This window comes from Diadema antillarum, unplaced genomic scaffold (assembly GCF_040938485.1).
Source record: "Diadema antillarum isolate AM-2024a unplaced genomic scaffold, OU_Dant_1.0 seq00001398_RagTag, whole genome shotgun sequence".
Taxonomy (NCBI): Eukaryota; Metazoa; Echinodermata; class Echinoidea; order Diadematoida; family Diadematidae; genus Diadema; species Diadema antillarum.
Window position 1 is genome coordinate 191823 of NW_027272153.1, and position 22745 is coordinate 214567.

General features: G+C 39.9%; 1 protein-coding gene across 1 annotated transcript in view; it reads left to right on the top strand.

Annotated features, from left to right (window-relative positions):
- LOC139709005 (triple functional domain protein-like) overlaps nucleotides 1-22745 on the top strand; it is a 193686-nt gene that overhangs the window by 151945 nt on the left and 18996 nt on the right. The window contains exons 8-11 of the mRNA XM_071620973.1: nucleotides 9545-9622; nucleotides 11034-11201; nucleotides 19102-19243; nucleotides 20863-20986. Of these exons, the coding sequence (XP_071477074.1) occupies nucleotides 9545-9622; nucleotides 11034-11201; nucleotides 19102-19243; nucleotides 20863-20986 (512 nt within the window). The remainder of the gene's footprint in view (nucleotides 1-9544; nucleotides 9623-11033; nucleotides 11202-19101; nucleotides 19244-20862; nucleotides 20987-22745) is intronic.

Below are 22745 nucleotides of genomic sequence, written 5' to 3' on the forward strand. Positions count from 1 at the left end.
AGACTTGATTGTTGCATTTATATTTACACTAAAATCTTAGAATGCGACAGCACCCTTCTTGTTCTCAGCTGACGTTATGTTTATATGTATTTGTATTTATATCTCTGGGTCTTTTAATTGTTCTGTATCTCTTTGTTTGCAGTTATGTTTGTGTGGAGTGTGTGTGTGTGTGTGTGTGTGTGTGTGTGTGTGTTAGTAATGTGTGTTGCCATGGTGTTACCTCATTAAGTTGCAGACGTTGAAGCCTGCTTTTAGTTTTATTTCATTTATTTCATTACATTTCATTTGTCTCTTCATTTTCATTCTCAGGGTGGATAGCTCTTTCAGTAAAAGACTGATTTTCAAAGGAGTTACACCCACTTCTCCTTCTTTCTTCCTTTCTCTCTCTCCCTCTCTCTCCCTCTCTCACTCTCTCTGTCTTTCTTTCTCAGTAATTTATGTTTCTCACATTTTAGCTGTATTTTTCCCCCTTGCATTGCATTCATCATGCCCTTGGTACATTCAATTTTCACCATAAAGTCATCACCGATCGGGAGACAATTGCCTGACCGTCAATTAGTCTTAGTCTTGCATGGAGAATTACCCAGAGGAACATTTTTGAGTGGATAAGAACTTCATAATCATCCACTGAGCTCTGCCCCTGATGAATAGTGGAAATCACATTGAAAAGGGAGATTTGTCTTCTAGTGACAATGCAATTTGCCCATGAGATTTCGTCCTCTGACGTTGCTGCTGCTGCACACCTCGGTTGAAATTAACAAGAGGGCTGTGGTGCAGTGATGAGTGAAGGTTGAAGCCATCAGCTAGTTTTGTGTGAGGTTACACTGTCTTTGTGATACCCTAATGATTGAAGAGAATAATAGAATTTCCTTGCAGAGCACTTGATTTTATGGTTTGTTTGTTTTTTTACTCTGCCTAGGCATAATGAAAGTCACAGTATTGTTTAAGATGCAAAGTTAACTCCTTGCATACCACATACACTGCTGAGTGGATGTCATAGTAATCATGGATCAGTTTCTCACTCAGAGAAGTCCCACTGTAAACTCCCAATTAAGATTTCATAATCATTGATTTGATTCGAATAAACATCTGTGAAAATTCATTATAAAAATTACAAATGTCCTTTTTAATGTAGACTTTTTACTTTTATGCATTTATTGTTGTACAAAAAGAAAACCATAGATCCATCTCACACAATGACAGGTAATCCAAGTAAGGGGATGATGTCATTATGTGTCATATTTGCTTACATACTATTTTTTTTGGGGGGGAGGGGGGTTAAACAAGAAAATTATATTCTTGTGATATTACTCTTGGACTCATTTTGATGTAATTGAGCAGAAATTTTATATAGTAATTTTGTAGTAATTTTTAGATTATTGACATGATTTGTGCAATTCTTTCAAGTCTATCACAAGCAAAGGAAATTTTTCAGCAATTTGATAAGTAAGATAATCATTTTGTGATACACTGAGGACCATAGCCATGCTTCATGACATGGCCATACTTTATGATACATTGACCTTCTGTCTTCTGGAATCCTGAACAATTAAAAGATGTGTTCAATAATTCATGTAGTTCTATAAAATGTTTGTCATTTAACTAGTGAGTGCAATAATCTGTAATCTCCAGGAGTTCAAGGTAAATATGACTACAGTCGTGCTGAAAAGAAATACGGAAAGGCAAAGAAAGCAACAGTCAACTGATGAATAGTATGTACCGTGAATATCAGGAAGAAAACCTGCATGCCACACTGTCAAAGTTTGGTTTGCAAAGCGGTTTAACAGAAGAAAGAGAATATTATAAGAAGATAAATGAGCTTAAAAGAGGGAGGAACGAGAAGGAGCATAGGGGAAGGAAGAGAGGAAAGCGTAGGAGACGGAGTTGAGAGCTTGTATAAGAGGCAGGTTTGATGTAAGCTAAAGGCGGCTATTGACGTCACCGCGGAGTGAGTGCACGTAGTATCGGCCAATTGCATTGCCTATGCCAAGCTAAAGAAAGCAATCAGGAGCTCGGTGGATGCGGGTGGGTGGGGGAATGGGGGATGGGGGAGAGGGGTGTTGGAAGGGGGGGATGGGGTGGGGGTGCTGATCTTACAGCTGTCAAGGACAAGGCAAATAGTCTGCTCATTCAGACCCTTTGTTACATGTGGACATGACATTTATAATATCTGTCATGTAGTGGTATTGGCCCACCACTCCATCAAATACATGAAAAGTCTGCTTCAGAAGGCAGGACGAGGATCATGGTTCTCATTTTTCAGCAAAAATATGAGGAGATGTGATCTCCTGTTCATCTCCTACTCAGGTGGAAATGAAAATGGTGGCACTTTGCTCTTAGGAGTAAAGGTTGCGTCAGAAAGAAGTTTGGATGGATAGTAATTGGAAGGTTGCATCTGAGTGCCACCTGTTCTGTGCTAGAGGGCCAGTATTGGAGCTCCTTCCTACATGTATGTAGTTGGGATTTTTGGGTATCTAGATCAACAAATCATTATATCTTGCTACATTGTAGTTTCAATCAAGCCAATCATTGAAAAAAAAATATCAGTTTGCAGTAATCATAAGTGTGAAGGTCAAACAGATTAAATCATTTACCAGTTTGAGCAAATACGAAGTCACAGTGTGTTTTATCTAATTTCTGAATCAGAAAAAAGTGATTGTGTATATTATAAGGGGTGTAAGAATGAGGTGAATGTGTGTCTTACTAGATCTGTTCTACATATGTTCTTCCTTCTCTTTTTTTGCTCTTCTTTTCATTTGTCCTATTCTACAAATCTTTCTTCTCTTCTTCTTTTCAACCTCGTACCATAGACCTCCATCATCCAAATCCCACATCCTTGTATCCATCTCCTGTTTCCTCCCATCCCCTCTCCTCTTCTAAATATCCTCCTCCCATCCCCTCTCCTCTTCTAAACATCCTCCTCCCAAGATGTTACTTTCCTGTCCCCTCCCCTCAACTTACAATTATTCTGCTCTTCCAATCTTATACAGTAAGTCCTCATCAGTTCTTTCATCTACCCCATCCCAACTCGTCATAAAATCCCTCCTCATCCTCCTAGCTCTCCTCCTCCATCCCTTCCTTCCATCCCCCTCTTTGACTCTTCCCTTCCCTCCCCCCTACCCCTTACCTCCCCTACCCTCCCCTTCTCCTTCCACCCCTTTCTCTCACCGCCCTCCCATCTCTTCCCCCCCCCCCCCACATCTTTTTCCTCCCCCATTAATAAACATCCTAGCGAGCAGTGCTGTATTATTACCCTCCCTGTGCAGGCTCTTGCCTCTCATCACTGCTACCACAGCCTCGCGCCGGCGGTACGGTAGCCAGTGTGCATATTATCCAAAAATAGTCTCCCTCCGCTATGACGTATTTGGTATTTTTTGACATTTCGGTAAAAATGAGAGCCTAGCATCCTGAGGGGTTTGTGCAGCTAAATTTATACCCGTCAAATTTAAATTCTCCTTTAGAAGAAGTATATCAGAGGCAGAATTTGGATGAACACAGACAAGATGCGCTTTATTTTTAGGAATGAGAGGGAAGGAAAAAGTCGAATTATTTTCCTTTTTTCCTCTCCATGCGGCCATCTTGTTTATATTTTCAAAGCACTCACAGTTGTTTTCATGGGCAGAGTAAACTGGATTTGCCTGGATGGAGAGTATTCAGTCTCCACACGCTGATTTCTATCCGAGAAGAATGTTGTAAACAAGTCCAAGAAGGAGGAGGAAAAAATGACTAAATATCAAAGAGGTACTTAAGAAAAACCACACACACATCTGAGGAGTACAGTGTTACTGGCATCCATCATTCCAAATCTCCCCTATACCTTTTGAATTGGAATTATTCTCTTATACTGATTATTCTGATATTTTTCACACCAATCACAGAAGAGTTTTCATAAGCTTTACAGTCAGTGGAAGTACTGTTATTTAACCTTGTAGCACACATTACTGCATTGTCATTGTTGGATTTTTTTTTTTTTGGGGGGGGGGGGGGGGGGGGTGGTGGTCTTTTTTTTAAGGAAAGTTGTGGTCCAGGATTTGTCTGCTTGTTGATGATCATACTAATTCACATCCCTGGAATGTTAAAGGGATCGTGTAGTTTTGGTCGAGACCTAACTTCAGGTTTCTAACATTTTTGGGGTGAGATGATGAGAGCCCTCCTAAGAAATATGAAAGAGCATGTAATTCCAAGAGGAATTCAACGTTTACTTGATAAAAATTGGTTTTGAAATGGCCAAGATACGCAAAATTCGGCAGTCCTAATAAAAGGTGGGACCCAACTTTTATTATTATTATGATCGCTTTGTTTTACTTTGTTTTTGGATGTCTCAGCCATTCAAAAACCGATTTTCATCAAATAAACTTTGAATTTGTCTCAGAATGGTATGCTCTGTACTATTTCATAAGTGGTTTTTTGGTATCTCACAAAAAGTTAAAAGCCAAATTTTCGCCTCCACCAATACCGTACCATCCCATTTAATGCGATATTCTGACCATGCTTCTTTACAAGCATGTTTAAGTGAATACTTGTTTATCGCGAAGTCCCCTGCCCCTAGAAGTTTACTTTCTATGTCAATACCAGACCAAGTGTGTGGTTGTCTCCATGTTTGTTTCATGTTAACTAATATGTATACACTCAGTGTACAAATCATAATTTTGTACTAGACTCCTACAAATATGCTGAATTAAGCTAGTGTACCAGGAAATTATGACAGAATCAGAATTTTGTGCACAAGAGCACTCTACTCGTGGACTGCAGTGTTCGACCCATTATGTGCGCAGGATCGTGGCTGTTACATGTTGTGCTTTTTCATTGGTCAGCATTAACCCATTGAGGATGAGCTGATTTTGCTATAATGATGATTTCTCATCGACATCTGCCCAAGTATACTCAGGACTTCATGTAGTCTTCAACAGGTTGAGATCATTTTCTCAAGACCTGACCTGATCATAGGTTAACAGTCCACTCTCAGGTGTATCAAAGTCCTTCAGTCCCACAGAAAAGCCACAGTGACACAAAAGAGATTAAGGGGATTAGGTAATCTCCATTCACTGGCAATCAGGTTTCAGACATACATGTATCTGCCAATTTGCAAAGACAGCACCATAAGAGTTCAACAATTTGTGTGGAAGCTTCAAAGAAAGAACACGAGACTGTATAGCTATCCTTTCTTGAGGTCTGCCACTAGTTGCCTACAGAGTAGTTGATCTACCCACTTTCATATCTTCTACTGATTTCATCCTGGGGGGGGGGGGGGGGGGGGGGGGGGGGTGGGAGGGGAGCATGTCTCCCCTTCTCTACCATGATTGTACTGCAGATTGTCATCTGGCAAATTACCACAGCTGATTCATATGACAGTTATACCATGAAAGCTGCAAGCTGCGAGTGTATCAGTGTTTACGAATGCATGGTGCTTCTCATGTGGATATCATGTTTTCATATCTTTAGCTGATTATACATTGCACCACAACTCTATTAAGGACAGACTGTGGCCACACTCCTAGCTTTCAAAGCAAGCCTATTAGTCTTTCATATGTCTGTTAAATGTTGTAGTCTCTCCATATTATTCTCAGTAAGATCATCAAGTTCTTGACACAAATTTGTCAGAACTACAGCTGCACATAATGCCAAATGAAAATGTCAGGATAACATCGTGTGCAGTCTGTTTCCCTTTTAGATATTCTTATGCATTAGATATTTCTTTATGTGGCTGATTTAATGATCAGCATATGGATACTAATCTATTGAGTGCACATAAGTAAGAATCAAAGCATTTCTTTTAAAGTGGTTTCAGTTTGATTGGGGCTTAGATGCATGATTGAAGTATTTGTATTGGGTTCAGTGCTAATGAACATAACTCATTTATTAACAGTCTGTTGTCATAGCCCAATGAGGCATTGCATGATGAGAGTGTAATTTCCCTATGCACAAAATGATGAACTTCTCCTGTGCAATGCTACACTGTAGAAAGGTACATGAGGGAGTTTTGAAATATTGTATTTTGCAGTTATTCAAGTACAGGTACAATTTTCCTGCCAAATTGTACCATTGCTGTAGATTGTTTGTTTTTTTTTTTTTTTTTTGTTTGCTTGTTTTTTTTTTTCTTCAGGAAAGGGTACGAGGAAAAATGTATTAATGATCAAAATCTTGCAGAACAATTTTTCCCCTAAACTGTTGCCCACAGGAACCCAGTATGTATGTCATGGGCAAACTGTGAAAGTTTCAGAATCCCCTGAGAAGCAGATGAATAGGGCATATGATCAATTCCCCACAGACTTTCAAGTAAGCTCTACGGCACGAAAAAGGGGGGGGGGGGGGGAGGAGGAGAAGGTATGTAACATATGTTTAATAGGAACCAGTGAATGGATAGGGAGAGAAAAAAAAGAGAAGAAGTATACACATTGAGATATATAGATAGTAAGAGAATTTGGTAGAGGGAGATATATAGATAGATATGTGTACATCCCTACAAAGATGAATACATACAAAGACGGATAGATGTAAGAGATAGATAGAGATAGAGAAATAGATAAGGGAGATTGTGAAAGAGATAGACATAGAAAAAAAAAAGATAGGTACAGTGAAAGATAGATAGATAGATAGAGAGAGAGGTATGTAGAGAGATACATAAAGAGAGATAGAGAGAAAGAGAGATAAAAAATAGGTAAAATGAGATAGATAGATAGATAGATAGATAGATAGATAGAAAGATAGATAGATTGTTAGATAGATAGATAGAAAGATAGATAGATTGTTAGATAGATAGATAGATAGATGGATGGATGGATGGAGAGATAGATAGATAGATAGATGGATAGATAGATAGAAAAATAGACAGATAGAGAGACAGACAGAGAAAAAAAGAAGATGGTAGCAGAGAGACATGGCTGGAGAAAGGCTGAAAGTGCAAATCACATCCTTTTTGCAAAGGGATTGTAAGGAAATTAGATTTTAAAATCATAGGGCTTTGGAAGAAGCCTCATCTCTCCCCCCCCCCAAAAAAAAAAAGAGAGAAAAAACAATTCATTTGAACAAAATGTATCGAATTGCACGCTGTACTGCCCACACAGTGTGTACAGAGGAAGGTAGGACGACGGCGGTGGGGGAAATTCGTAGAGATTCGTGAAGACGCGACGCACGGGAATGACGCTCAACAGGTACCACGTCGTCGTACGGTGGATGCGTTGTATCTGCATGAGAGAATGCTGCATGATGGGTGCGCGAAGCAAGCGAGGCATGCATGCATCCCGTGCAATTCAAACAGTGTGTAAATGCCAACTCTTGCTTCACTGGGCAAAAATGACCTTTTGCATTATTTCTCTCTCTCTCTTGGGTTTGTCTCCTTCTCTCTCTTCCCCCCTCTCTCTCCCTTCTCCATCTTTACATTCTGCCTCCCTCTCTTCCTTTCTCTCTCTCTCTCTCTCTTCTCTGTCTCCCTCAGCCTCCTAGTTTCAAAGAAAATGAAAGGTTTTCACAGCGTTGTGGTGAGTGCAGTTGCGATGTATTAATGCAACCGGCAAATGTCAAGGGGCTATCTGCAATATCCACAACTTGTGAGCTTGCAATGAAGTGGACAAAAAGGGAAAACAAGGGAAGAAATACAGAGATGAAAAAAACAGAGAAAAGGAAAAAAGATTGATAGAGACAGATTTCACAGATACAAAAGTCTTGATAAAATATGACGAAAATTATTGTAGAAGTATGGTCAGGTTTGGTTGTTGGTAGATGTAGGCTTTGCAAATAGATATGCACAATGAATGGTATTTATTGTGTGTGTAGTGTATCCAACAGTGTACACATCAATAAGCATTACTTGCCACTGTGCATTAAACCTCATGCACACGGTAGGTGTGTGTATGAGTTAGTGGGTTGTGCCCATGTAGGGTAGGTCTGTGTGTACCGTACGTGTGGTGTGTTTGTGTGTGAGCATGTGTGTAGATGTCTATGTGCGTGTTTGTGTTTGTGTGTTTGTGTGTGTATAAAAAGTGCATACAATACCCTTGCTGGTGAGCTTGATAATATGTGTAATGTCGAGTGCATGGTGAAATGATAGCCTTGCCCTCACTGGCTAACATCTGACTCGCTGCCATTGTTTTATGCAATGGTGGGATTGTACAGGTGCACAACAGGTGCTTACATGTAAGTCTGTACCTACCATCTTGCCCCCCCCCCCCCCCACCCCTTCCACATCAATACCCTCCTTGTTCATTGTTTATGATTTTATGAATATTCTCTCTCTTCAGCCTTTTTCTCTCCTCTTTCTTTACAGCTCCTATTCTCTTTCTCTTATGCTCCCTCCCTCTCTCATCTGCTCTTATGCTCAATTCTCTCTGCGTTGATGCAACCTTGTGAATCTTAGCTACACATACGCACATGCATGCATGAATATGAGAGTAGTGCGTAAACCGGGTAGTAGATGATTCTACGTTGATTGAATACAGCGGTGTTGAGCTGTAGTGCACAGTCTGTATTGATCTTGGGGCTTGAGCTACAAATACGAGTTATACTCAGAAGATCAAGTGTGTGTAAAGGGAAGTAAAGCAATCCTGTGATTGGCAGTTGCCTTGAAAAGATGCAAACACACACACACACACACACACACACACTCTCTCACCAACTTATGTGAAATACACAAGCCATTTATGAAGGAGGTTTTTTGGCTAACAAATTCAGACTTCATCACCTGTTCGAAAAGACTATGAAAATATTTAATATATATTATGTCAAAAAATACTGTTAAAGTGGTTAGGAGCAAAAAGAAATATAAGGAATTCAAATGGACAATCCACTATACATATACATGGTTGCTTTCATGCGTACTGTTTTCCATGGTTGATATCTTCATCTACATGAATGTCATGTGATAATGGTGCTCTGATGGATATCAAAAGAAATAAAGTTCTTTGAAGAAACCCAGTATACCACTTTTTCATATATTTGGTTTTAGGGGTACACCAGAGTACCTACAATTCCAGATGAAGTAAAGCATATATTAGAGTTGCTTCAAAGAGAGGAAATAAAATGTACTTCATATTCACACAGAGACAGGACAAGGGTCTCTCGTAGTAAGCGTTAGTAATAACGTTGATGTGTATTGTTACCTTCTTTCTCTTACTCTTATCTTTTCAGTGCTTAGAGATGTTTTTGTGTGATTAGCACCTTATAAACATAATGAATCATTATCATATGAATCATTATAATTATTATATCAATCAGGCAGAGAAGGTCATTGAAAGAAGTTGTGGTAAAAATATATTCTCTGTTCTGGACAGATTCCACAGAATTGTATCCATAGTGACATTTGACAATCAATTACAGGAGGAAGTGGTACAAAATGTTTCTTTCTGGAATGATTTTGAATGATGTTGCAGTTTGGTGCGTAAGCCGTGGCCAGACTGGCTCCATCCATCCAGACCCCCTGCAGTGACATGTGAATGACAGCTACGACCTTTGGGAACTGCTTTGGTCATCTGGTCAGTCTATGTAGTTTGGTCAGTCAGTGTCCGGTGAATTTACAATTTTTTCTTCTTTTTTGTCTGTTTCCCACCAGGAGCCATTCATCGAAGAAACAAGCCAAGAGGGCGGGGAGAGGGAGGAGTTGGCGGGAATTGACAACGTAGTGCATGAGGTAAGTCAGATCCCCAGAGCGGGATATAGGAGAAAAAGTATTACTATCTTGTTTGCTTGTTTGTTTGTTTGTTTTTGCTTTTGTTGTGTTGTTGTTGTTGTTTTTTTGCCTGAATTTATGCTGAGCTTCAAACATCAAAATCAAGCAAAATTTGATGTATCCAGCCAATCACGATCCAGCATTTTAGGCATGTGTTTTAAATAGAGGTAGAGTAATTCGCAATTGTGCAACAGTTCACCAGAGATGTCATTACATACAGGATTTTGAATTTTGAGGTTTGAGCCTCAGCATAAATTCAAGCAAAAAAATAGGTGCAGTGGTTATAGTTTTTCTCCCAAATATTGATATTTCAATCAAAATTAAGATGTATCTTGCTGTTGTTGTTGTGGTGGTGGTTGTGGTTGTGGTGATGATGATGTTGATGATGATGATGATGATGATGATGATGATGATGGTGATAATGATGGTAATGAGGAGGAGGAAGAGGAGAAGAAGGAAGAGGTAATGAAGACTCTATAGATGTGATGGTATGGTAGTTAGGGTGAAAGTTATTATTAAAGGGATGATGATGGTGATGGTGATGATGATGAGGATGATGGTGATGAAGATGATGATGACGATTATGACGATGACAATGATGATGACAAGGAGGAGGAGGAGGATTATGATGAAGATGACAGTGATGATGATGATGATCAGGAGAAGGGGGAGGAAGAGGTAATGAGGACTGTATTATAGTAATGATATTAAGCAAGATGTAAATAATTTCAAGAGATGGTGATAAAAATGATGATGAAGAACAAGTAGATGGTGTTTCACTGAATATTTCACTGAATTTTGTGAATATTGATATTGATAATGTTGATGGACATGTTGATGATGGTAATATATATGATGATAATGATTAAGATCATTATGACTGTAACTGTGATGCAATTGATGTTAAGAGGACGCTTGTCAAGGATTGTTTGACAATTTTCATTTTGTGAACATGACTCATTACCCAAGTACTCGATTAAAATGGCATCTCAGATCCTGTAGCAAGCACCAAGTGGGATAGAAGTTTAAGGAGCTCAGCTCAGAACTGGGAGCACATTGGTAATGGGATGATACCATCTTATGTTACAAAAAGTTATGATACAAGTGTTTGATTACAGACATTATTCACCAGTAAGTTTATCTTTGCCGGAGCGTGCACCGCCACGTAATATCTACCAACTCCTGAGTTTGTGTCTGTGAGGTTAGATCTCTGTAGCGTCACAGCTTTGTATGAGTCAGGGTGAGTAACGTCATGAGACAGCTCTGAAAAAAACAACAATATACTGCTGTATTTTTCCAAAGACGATCGGCAGGCATTACCGGCACCAAAGTCACGAATCTCTCCTCCCCTCTTGTGTTTTTTTTTTCTCAGGCAAGCGGCGAGAACGTTGACCTAAAGCCGACGGTTCGGGTCACCGAACTTCCCATCGACGAAGAGGAGGGGGAGGCGGAGGCCGTGCCCCTTCCCCCACCCATGGAGCTCCAGAACCACTCCTCTTTAATAGGACCTCCTTCCAGTGCAGCCCATGATAAGAGAGAGGTAAGATTCAGGGGGCCACGCCCATTTTTTGTTTGCAAAACTTTTGGAAAGTTAAGGAATAGGACCTCCTTCCAGTGCAGCCCATGATAAGAGAGAGGTGAGATCCAGGGGGGCCACACCCATTTTTTGTATGCAAAGGGGGGTGGGATGGATGGGAGGGAGACAGGACCAGCCAAATGGTGTAAGAAATATACAAGCCTTGTAACATTGATGGTTGTAACTGGTTGAATGTACCTATTAAGCATGTGCTTACATTTTGTAGTTGATTTTAGCATCGAAACATGCAGACAAACAGGATCAGATGATACACAGAGTTGTAAGAAGATACTTCACAAAAACTCTTCAGATGGCACAAGTCTGCTTACCAGTTTTGTACCAAAAGGTCACTAATGCAGTGCTTGAAAGATGGAACATCTCTTGAGATGTGGAGTGCCCTAGCAGAATGAAATGCAGCACGAAAAACACAAACAAGCAAATAGTGACATTTAGTGAGTCCATACATGTAAAACATTATGAAACCTTATGCGCCATGCACAGATATTGTATCATGAAATCTGACTATAGTAAAATTAAGATTTATAATGGCCGGTTCTCTTGGTACAGAAGCAAAGACAAAGCAACTGAGTGTAGTTGCAGTGTATTTAGGGTAGGGTGTTGATAGGGGTTTAGGTTTAATTTGATGTGAGGATTAGGACTAGGATTTTTAAATAGGGTCATGTTTGTGGGTAGAATTTGTGTTTCGCTTAGTGTGCAGATATTTCATGGGAGCAACTGTCGCAGAAACAAATGTCATGGAATCTACAGAACAGCTTCCGATTTTATATTTTCTTCAGAATCTAATTATCAGTAGGATCAAAAATGGAAAGGAAATTCACAATGAACTTTTCATCATGGACAAGATTTTCAGGGTTCTCTCTCTTTCTCTCTCAATGGAAGAGGTTCACCAAACTTGCAACTGGAAGATAGAAATAGCAAATTGATTTCTTTGCTAAAAATGTGCATAGTTTGCCATTGTCTTGAGGCGTCCATTGTATTCGTCATTCATAGATTTGATGCAAAGATTGTATGGGTTTATTAGGAGCAAAAAACAGAGAAGGGATAATTCAGAAGAGCCTCAAGAAAGTGGAACAGTTGCATGGGATATAAGCTATATTTGCACATACGTACTCAAATGTGATAACGCACCTGCAAACCAGCAAAAGGTTTCAGGGGTTTTGTGTAAGACAGAATTTATTCTGGTATTTCTTCTTCTTCTTCTTCTTCTTCTTCTTCTTTTTTTTTTTTGGAATGTTCAATCTTTTATTAATGTTGAGGAAAAAAATATTTAGCCTTGATGGAATTGTTTGTTTTGGGTTGGTTTTTGTTTTTCGTAGTTTCTGATATTCATTCACTTTATAGATGATACTGAAGCAAGGACAAAAAGAAGTCCTTCAGTGCTCTCTAAATCTGGTAGATTTGCTACACAAGAAATAGACCAATACACAGACATTTTGAGAGATGCTTGCATAATGACCGCTATACATTACATCTTTACATACATTGTACTAGACTAAGTTGTCCTTACTGGTTGCGATAGACCACTGGCACTCACCTTACATGCTCCTCGGACTCGCCGACAAGAAAGACTGACGCATTCACCAAACATTTACCTGGTAAATTAACCAGCCTCAAATTTTCTAGAGAATTATACCCTGTTCCTCTCCATCAAAAACAAAAATAGTTTATACTGATAGATGATCTGATTTGATGGCGAGATTCTGTAAAGCCTGAAATACGTCAGCAGAGGTGCCAACTATAATGCTTTTGCAGAATTTTGTACTGCTTTTTGTCAAATGTTTTTCACAAATTGTATCACTACGCATGTCTACTGCAGGAGAGATACGAAGACTGTTTTTTTCAACCAAAAATATGTCTTTTCAGCAGTTAGAAGATTGCAATTCTGTTTGAAATTCCTGGCTGAGGAATTCAAACACAACATCTTAAGATAACATTGTGGGAATGATAAGCTAGATGAAAAAATGAACAAGTTTTTAATTAAGACAGGAGATAGCTACCTGTATGACAGCAAACTTTTGCTTGTATAACAAACATCACATTTCCTTAAGGAGTTTTTTAACTAAAAGACTCGAGTAATTATGCCACTACTGTCTTCACCTCCATTCGTTTTTTGGATTTTACTTTCATTAAGATTTAATATCAGTGAGATTAATCCACGCTAGGATGTACATGTATTATACTTCAGTACAATCTTTCTTAACATGTACACGTTCGTGTCAGCATGAATGCTCCATACCCATACATCAAGTGTCAAGAGTTAATGTTCTGACTATTTGAACACTAGTATGTTTACCCCACGCACTCTGCGTTCCATGATCGGTAATCATGTATTGCACATGTCCATCGTAGATATACAAATTTGTATCAGTATACATCATGCTAAACTTCAAATGCCTCATTGACCATCAATTAGAGCCAACTGCATGCCCTGCGTCACTTTAAAATCCGTCCCCAGCAATTTTCCGTCCTCTCTGCCCACCAAATTCGTGTGCACTCTGGTGGCTAACCACCGCCGGCCGGGGGGCACTAATTAATGTCGTTAAGGGCCGTGCATTTGGATATTCGGCAGCCGGCTCAAGCGGAGCCATGGCACCGGGTGTATACGCCGACACGCTTCACGGTGCCCTGTCGTGCATGCCAAAGCACCATGCTCCACCGAACCCCCCTCCCCGTCTACTCTCTCCGCAAACATGAGTTAGTCGTATGTGATTCCGATGTATACATGTCGACAGCAGGGGGACACGTGTCGAACAGAGTAACCACAACTTCCATCGGTCTCCTCTTGTGTAGTTGTAGCTAGCGAGGGATACTCAAGACTATTGTTTTACCCATTTGAGGCTAATGTAAGAGACATTCAAGCTACTATGATATCAAATTTTCTCATTCCCAGAGCCATTTTTTCCAGAGTAATATTCATAATAAATTGGGACATGTTCGTCATCAACCGGTCAATCTCCAGACACCATAACTATCAGTTGGCCAGACACGACGTGCAGCTTGATTTCCAGTAGGCTTAAATCCAAGGCTGAGTAGTTCTTAAATGGAACTATCCGGTGTACAGGATTATGTATATGTGCACAGTGTGTGCAGGAAGCATTGTGTAGCTAGCAGTCCTAACTGGAGATGCTGTACATAATACATGAGCAAAACAAAATGAAAAAGAAGATGTAGTCTTACATGTATGTACAAGCTATTCCCTTGTGATTTTGAATATAGTGATAGTAGCTACACAGTGATACTACATACATATCAGAGAGAGCATCCATCGATGGTGATGAACAAATCCATTAAATTTTCTAACCAAAATCTACCTCAAATTTACATTTGGTGCAAGATTTATCTCTTTTCCTTGAAAATCAAAGAAATTTGTAGCACAGAATGACAGAATGTTAAGCAAAATTATGTTGATGCCTGCTTATATGAAAGATCAGCCCTTTGTAAATTTCATGTTTGCCTTGTAATGAGTCCAAATATTTGAAGTTTACATGTTTAGTCAATTTGATTTTTATTTCAAAGTAACATTCATTTTCTTCAATACCAAATCATTGCAATGACAATGTGTGTACATGGAAGGAGACGTGTCTCCAAGCACAGCTTGTATCAGGCACAAGCTTTATGGGTTTATATGTAATGCATAAAGGATTAAAGGTGCATTGATCATACAGGGCCTATCTGTCCCAGCGTGTGTCAGTGCCAAACTGATAAGGACTCTCCTTTTAAAGGATGGCATGATTGTAATTATAATTGATTAATTCCAAAAGAAAGTGACTCAATTTTGTCGTAAATCATTGTATAAGTGTAGATGCCACAACCTAGTTTTTCCTGCATTCTGGATGTCTTCCACTGAAAGGATTGTCAAGATATTTAACTTTCTTTAATTTCTATTGGCAGACCGATGACCAATTGAAAATTGAATGAGTCATCATGTAACTAACTTAAGTTTCAATATTTGTAAAATTAATTTAGGAGTGTGTACTGCCCTCATACCTCATACTAATAATACCATTAATTCAAGAATAAATAGTGAATGTGTATACTAGGTAAACAAATTGTAAAATTAGCCTTGTTATGACTTTTCATATACCTGATACTCAGAGAGTAATAACATGTCTGTTGATGCTATTCCAGTGATTAAAGCTATTAAATGAAAAGTGAGAAACATACTTCCCCCTACACACCCCTGATTTCCTTGTAAAGTAGACAACATGATGGTGGATTTTGGCAAGAGAGGCATTTTTCGAAGTTACGAAAAAAGTACATTGGCTGAATTGACTCTAGAAGCTATTTGATTATAACTTTTTGGCAAGTTTTGTCATATTTGTCTCTTTCCCCTCCATCTCCATGTTCTTTTCCATCTATATTTTCATCTTCTTTTCATTTTTGTTTTCCTTATCCCCTTTTTCATATTCTGTCTTTTTTTTTTCTCCTTTCCTCCCCCTTTTCCTCCTTCATCTTTTTCTTCTTCTTCCTTCTTCCTCTCCGTCATTTTCATTTTCTTCTCAAACTTTGCATTTGAGTTATCTTTATTATTTTCCTTTCTTCTTTGCATTCTGTTTCTTTTTCTCCCTTTTACTTTCTCCCATCCCTCTTGCTTCAACCTTTTTAGAGTGTACATGTATATCTTAGATTGAAAACACACAAATAAACACACACACACACACACACACACACACATAGTAAAATCACAAAAATTTCTTACTTTCTGCGTACATTTGGATGTCCACATTCAAGCGTATCCACAAAACACTCACACACAAACACACACAAATGTCATTACAAATGAACATCCAAAATCTCGTAATCTCCATCTGCTGACAAGACTCTGCCCGTCGGTTGGTGGCTCGGTCAGTCGGTGTTTCACGATTGTGCCAGGACTCACCCAGGGCACCGAGCAGCATTCCCGACATAACCCCATGTGATCGTTTGTCAGTTTGTCATTCCAGGGCGTTTTTATGCCGGGAGGATGAGAGAGAGGGGTAAAGGGGCAGGGTGGGTTGGGTGGGGGGGGGGGGGAGAGAGAGAAAACCCTCCAGCTGATTCTGACCTGACCAGGCAGCCAGAAACTCCGCACCCCGGCTCCCTCCCCATGCCACAGTTTGATACATCAGGAGGAATACTTCCTGAGTGCTTGTGTGTGGACACAATGCTGAGGGAGGGGGGGGGGGGGATGGGGGGGGGGAGGGGGTTGTATATATACAGTTTATGAAATGAAAATGGCAGAGACTGACATGGGAATTCGCCCTCAAGAGAAAGTTATTTTTAATGCGTTGATGCAGAAGCTAAGGGATGGATTGTGAATATGTAGGCTAGTTCATGCAACTATCAAGATCACTCGAGGACCCACAGTAAAAGAATGGGCATACACTGTATTTTATCAAATGCATCCTTAATCATAGTCCACCCCTATTCCATCCAAGTAAGCTATTATCATTTATTTATTTTGTCTGATACAGGAGTGGGAGGTGAAATTTGCAGAGTGTCTTCTCATCATCTTATTACCCCTCTGAGGGTCACACCCCTCTGAGGACCACACCCCTCTGAGGATCACACCCCTCTGAGGATCACACCCCTCTGAGGATCACACCTCTCTCAAAACTAAGATGCGAAACTCTCATATGGTGCATTCATCATTATAGAATTTGGGGTTCCAAACAACTCCCAGGGAGATTTTTACAGATCAATGATAAATGCTTTGATCAAGGGGTTAGAAGTGCCGTTTTGAAAAGCCAAAAAAAAGGTGCATTTGAGCCAGAAACGTGTTTCTGTAGAGATGTCGTCAAATGCTATTTTGTTTTCAAACGAGTTTATAATAGCTCGGAAATTCCCACTGCAATTTCCAGGACTCCAACCATTTCAAGTTTCGATATACAACTGTAGCATGTACCAGGCACATGGGTCAAACAGCACAGTGGAGCTGAGTAGTAGTCATAAGGATTTCCTCTTGACTGGCGAGAGAGACGCTAACCACAACAACTCTAGAAATACAATCTGAACGGCCTTTGCAAACATGTTTTGATAGTGGGTGTTGAAACATGTTTCAAACGTGGGGAAAAATGATAAATGCAGCCATTAGTGTCGTATCAGATAACCACTCACCGACCACACCACTCTTAAAATGGGGTGTGGTTTGGTTTCTTTTCCCTCCCAGCATTGTACTCTTGTGCAACTTTGCCCCCTTCTTCCACTTCATACTCTATAAAGTATTGCACACGGTCTGTGCGACTCTATGCACATCGGTAGCAGAAAGGCCCCGGTAGATGCACAGTGCTAACGCCCTTCTGCTTTTCACCTCTCTGGACATTAATTCCTCAATTACGATATCCTGGTTGCTTCTTTACATTATCTGTGGGAATTTTAGAGCCTGACAGGAAAGTGTATTAACAATTGCTACGGCAGTATGTATCAAAAACAGCATACTGCAAAATCAGAAATATCTGCGGCATGATTTTTTTTTTTTGCGAATTGGAGTCAATGGTCCTTTTTGCAACATGAAATTTATGTGAATTGCCACTGGCATTCAATGGGTAGGGTAGACAAGAACTTTCATGTATGTTTTGATTTTGTGAATCTTAGCTACCTCATCACAAAAATTGCTAAAATTTCAAGCAAGCAAAAATTTCTAGTTGGACAGTTACTGTATTGATAATTGTATCACTTGAAATATCTTTTTCAATACCTTAAGCATCAAAGAACCCTCTCTGGCAAAGGAAATGTGTACTGTACATCTTATCCTTGTGAATATTCCCAGTAACCAATCACTGAGCGGATATGATACCATCTCAAATCATCATCTCAAAAATATTAATATTCTCTTTAGAGTTAATGCACATCCCACCCAGTCCCCGTGGGAAAGGAATTGAGAACAGAGAAAAGGTATTCACACTAGCATAGCTTGTTAACAAGAAAGCTAGACATGATCCTTTGATGTGTACCTGCTCAGGATGACAATGGTACTTAGACCAGCGCATAAATACCAGTGAACACTTGTCCGATCATGTTTACCATCATTGACGAGTACACGATAACCAATGCTGGTTCAATGATAGTGACATGACTGCTGAATTGACTGTCCTGCATGGCATTTCTCACATGAACAGCTTCGTGGAAAGTGAAGAGAATATGATTTGAATTATGGCTACCACATGCACACTATTTATCAGGACCGGTCTAGAGGAGAGATAACCCGTCAATGGGATGTCCTCGCCCTCACAAATATCTAACGATACCAATTCATCGAAACAAAATGATGACACAGACAAATTATATCCACATTCACTAGAATCATTTTTTCCTCATAACTTGTCGTCTTAGTGAGAATCTTATCTTATTCTAACTTCCTGCAAGCAGAAAACTTTGTTGCTTACACGTGTAATTCCCGACAGTGCATCCTTCTGGTGTGTTTATATGCATCTGATGTCCTCACAACACGATCTTGTAGCACTTCATGTATGCAGACAAGATACAAGATGTGTGTGTGTGTGTGTGTGTGTGTGTGTGTGTGTGTGTGTATGTGTGTGTGGTTAATTTATCCCTTCTCCAGGATTCCAAACCAGGAAGTGAAACCTCACACGGATACATTGTAGTTTGTTGTCCTACTCTATTCAGCGAGATAGTTGCCAAGTCACAGTGTTTGGACATGTTATTCCACCATGGCACTTTTTGCCATTCAAACATTGAAAGTTGGGAGGAAAGCACCACGAGGAAGCTAGAGTGGTATTATTCACATCTCGTTGTCGTGGTGATTCTGTTGCTGGCAATTGTGTTTTCATAGTTTCTCGGGCTTCGCTTAACTTTTTCATTCATTTCATTCCCGTTCCCTGGCGCCGTGACGACGACCACACAGGATACAGAGAAGGAGACGGAGAACGGTGGGGCAGAATCAGGGACGGGCAAAGGTGAGGAAGACGGCGTTACCATGACGACGGGAGCCCCGGCAACCATCCAGGAGGAGAATGAAGATGTTCAGGAGGAGCCAGACAAAGGAGGTAAAAAGACACACAAAAAAACTTTTCTATTAATGAGTCTGTTTTCCCCACCATTCTATTATTGGCACTGTCTAGTCTAGCCTGTAGATGCATGCCTGTCTCTCTGTAATGTACATACTCTTGGTGCATTCAGTAATGTGTGCCAAATAGCTATCTATTCAAACACACAATGACAAGATTTTGTATAAACCTGGTGGTTATTTTATCTGTGCACGAGTTCCACACACTTAGCAGTAGATATACAATGTATACTTGGGTTATCTCTTTGATCCGTACAGTATACAGTGGACTCCCATTTTAACAATGTCCCTGGAACTGGCAGTTTTCTTTCGTTATATCAAAATTTCGTTATAACCAAACAAATAAACAATGAAAATACATAGAGTGCATAATGTTGCGGCCTAGATTTTTTACTTTGTTGTAACTGGAATTTCATGATAACTGTGTTCATTATAATGGGAGTGTTCACTGTACTGTGCAATTATTGCACTATCTATTGTATGTTTAAGAAATAGTCAACTGCAGATGTTGTGGGTATTTCAAACATAGCATACTGTTTAGACAGTGCTTACATGATGATGACGTGCATATAATGCACATGTGTGTAATTCAGTAAATTGTCTGCTAATACAAAGAGACACTTTTTAATGTACACATACGAGCAAGTAATGGGAAACTTCATTTTAACATGCCGAGTGGAACCACTGGAATGTTCTTACTATTTAACAGGTATCAGATTATATCAAGGTTTGTAAAAAGAATATGAAAACCATGGGACATGCAAAATGACCGTATTTTATCAGGGCCCTGTTTTATGAAGATTGTATAGTTGGTTTCTATCATGTATATGGCAGCCTGTGTGGTAAGGGAATATACAATTGTACAACCAAGTTTATCTTGTGATATCTCACTATATATGACCTTGTTATGATGGGTTTCCACTGTAGTTGTAAGTTACATTTAGACGACATGAAACCCTAACCTTGAGGTTAAACTCTTGCCCCCTAACTACGACGTGCGTCCACACGACAAATCTTAACCTCGAGGTTAAACTCCTGCCCCTCTGAGTACGTTGATTTTTGTGTCCACACGGTGCTTAAAGGGATAGTACAGTACTGGTGGAGATGAAAATTGGGCTTTAACTTTTTTTCGAAAACAAAGCGATCGTAAGAAAGTGTGGGTCCCACACTTTATTAGAATCGCTCTTTTTTGGATATCTCAGCCATTTCAAAACCAATTTTCATCAAATAAACGTTGAATTCCTCATAAAATTACATGCTCTTTCATATTTCATAAGAGGTTTCTCATTATTTCACCAAAAAATGTTAGAAACCTGAAATTAGGTCTCAACCAAAACTGTACGATCCCTTTAACTACAAGTGGGACCTCCGTGGCTCGTGGTTAGAGCGCTTACCATAAGATTTCTCGTGGCTCTGAACATCGAGCTAACCTTGAGGTTAGCTACAATGTAGCTACGAGTGCGTCTTCACGGTCCTTAACTACAAGCTCTAACCTCGAGGTTTCTTAAACTTGAGGTTAAGGCTTGTCTTCTGAACGTAACTGTAGTCTAAAAGTTTGTAATGGCTCTGTATCTGACTGTCACATTTGTTGACTTCCAGGGGTAGAAGAAGGGGCACCAGAGGCGGAGCCGCAACCCCCTGAGCCCGAGCCGGAACCGGAAGAAGAGGAGACGGAGGAGGAGAAAGAAGAGAAGAAGAGGCAGGGAGCTCTGCACAAACTCTCGTAAGTTGGAATTTGGGTTTTATTTTCTTCTTCTCATTCATCTTCTTCTTCTTCTTTTTCTTATTTGTATCATTATTATTATTATTATATTGTTATTACATGTATTAATGTTGTTGTTATTATCATTATTATTATTATTATTATTGTTATTATTATTATTATTATTATTATCATTATCATTGTTATTATTATTATTATTATTATTGTTATTATTATTATTATTATTATTATTATTATTATTATTATTATTATTATTATTATTGTTATTATTATCATCATTATTATTATTATTATTATCTTAATTATTGTTATTATTAATCTTCTGTGCTTTGCTGCGCCATATGTTATGGTTATGTTGAATACCTGTACATGTACGATGTACATTTGTATGTCGCATGATTAACGCCCTCTGGTGTTAACAAGTTAGAGTCCTCTCGGGCTCGGTGAATAAAGTCTCTCCACATCGTATCTGAGGTCGTCCGGCTTTTCCTTCTTAATACTGGCGTGGTGGCAGCGTCGGGATTCGATTCGACGTCCATCCTGAGAACTTAACATAGTTACCCAAACTAGGAGGAATCAGCTCTCAAAGTAGAGGTCGGGCGCTCAACAGAAAAGTGTTGTGATAACGTCAGTTACGCTCTTCGTGTTTAGACCAGTCCCACGTATACAAAGCTATGCGGGGTCTACGTGCACCGACGCAGTGGTGCTTCACCGAGCCCGGGGGCATTTCGGCCAGCGGTAGCCGCAGTTGCATGCCGACGACGTGGCATGAGCCAGAAGCGCCCAAGCGCGAGCGCAAGCCAGAATTCCGTAGAAGTAAGCCTCGATCATACATACAATCACCCTTTTTTCTTGCCCAACAAGGAAACCGAGATGTACATGTGAGTGTGTGTAGTGGTTTGGAAGTTAATTTAATCAGTGAGTCTCTTGCTGATATGCTATCTGAGTGTGACATTACAGCTGATCAGTATGGTCAGCACAGCATGAGAGAGCCTGGTGCAATAGGCTTCACAGACGTGTGCATCACATTCAATGACAAGCAGTTTGTCATTGATGGTGCAGTGGTCAGAGATTTGGATGTTGATGTTGTGGCTGGACTTCCGTTTTTGGAAATGTATGATCTTGTTGTTCGACCAGCTAAACAACAGATATTGTTTGAAGATGGATCGACATTCCATTATGGTTCAAGGTCTGCTCATGCAGACAGGCTTCACAAGCATGAACTATTCTGTACAGATGAGCTTAGCTCTGCAGGTGAGATGTGTACTGAGCCTAGCTCTGCAAGTGAGAGGTGTACTGAGCCTAGCTCTGCAGGTGAGATGTGTATTAAGCATAGCTCTGCAGGTGAGATGTGTACTGAGCCTAGCTCTGCAAGTGAGAGGTGTACTGAGCCTAGCTCTGCAGGTGAGATGTGTACTGAGCCTAGCTCTGCAGGTGAGACATGTATTAAGCATAGCTCTGCAGGTGAGATGTGTACTGAGCATAGCTCTGCAGGTGAGAGGTGTACTGAGCCTAGCTCTGCAGGTGAGATGTTTACGGAGCATAGCTCTGCAAGTGAAATGTGTCCTGAACATAGCTCTGCAGGTGAGATGTGTACTGAGCATATCTCTGCAGGTGAGATGTTTATTGAGAATAGCTCTGCAGGTGAGATGTGTCCTGAATATAGCTCTGAAGGTGAGATGTGCACTGAGCATAGCTCTGCACGTGAGATGTGTCCCGAACATAGCTCTGCAGGTGAGATGTGTATTGAGCATAGCTC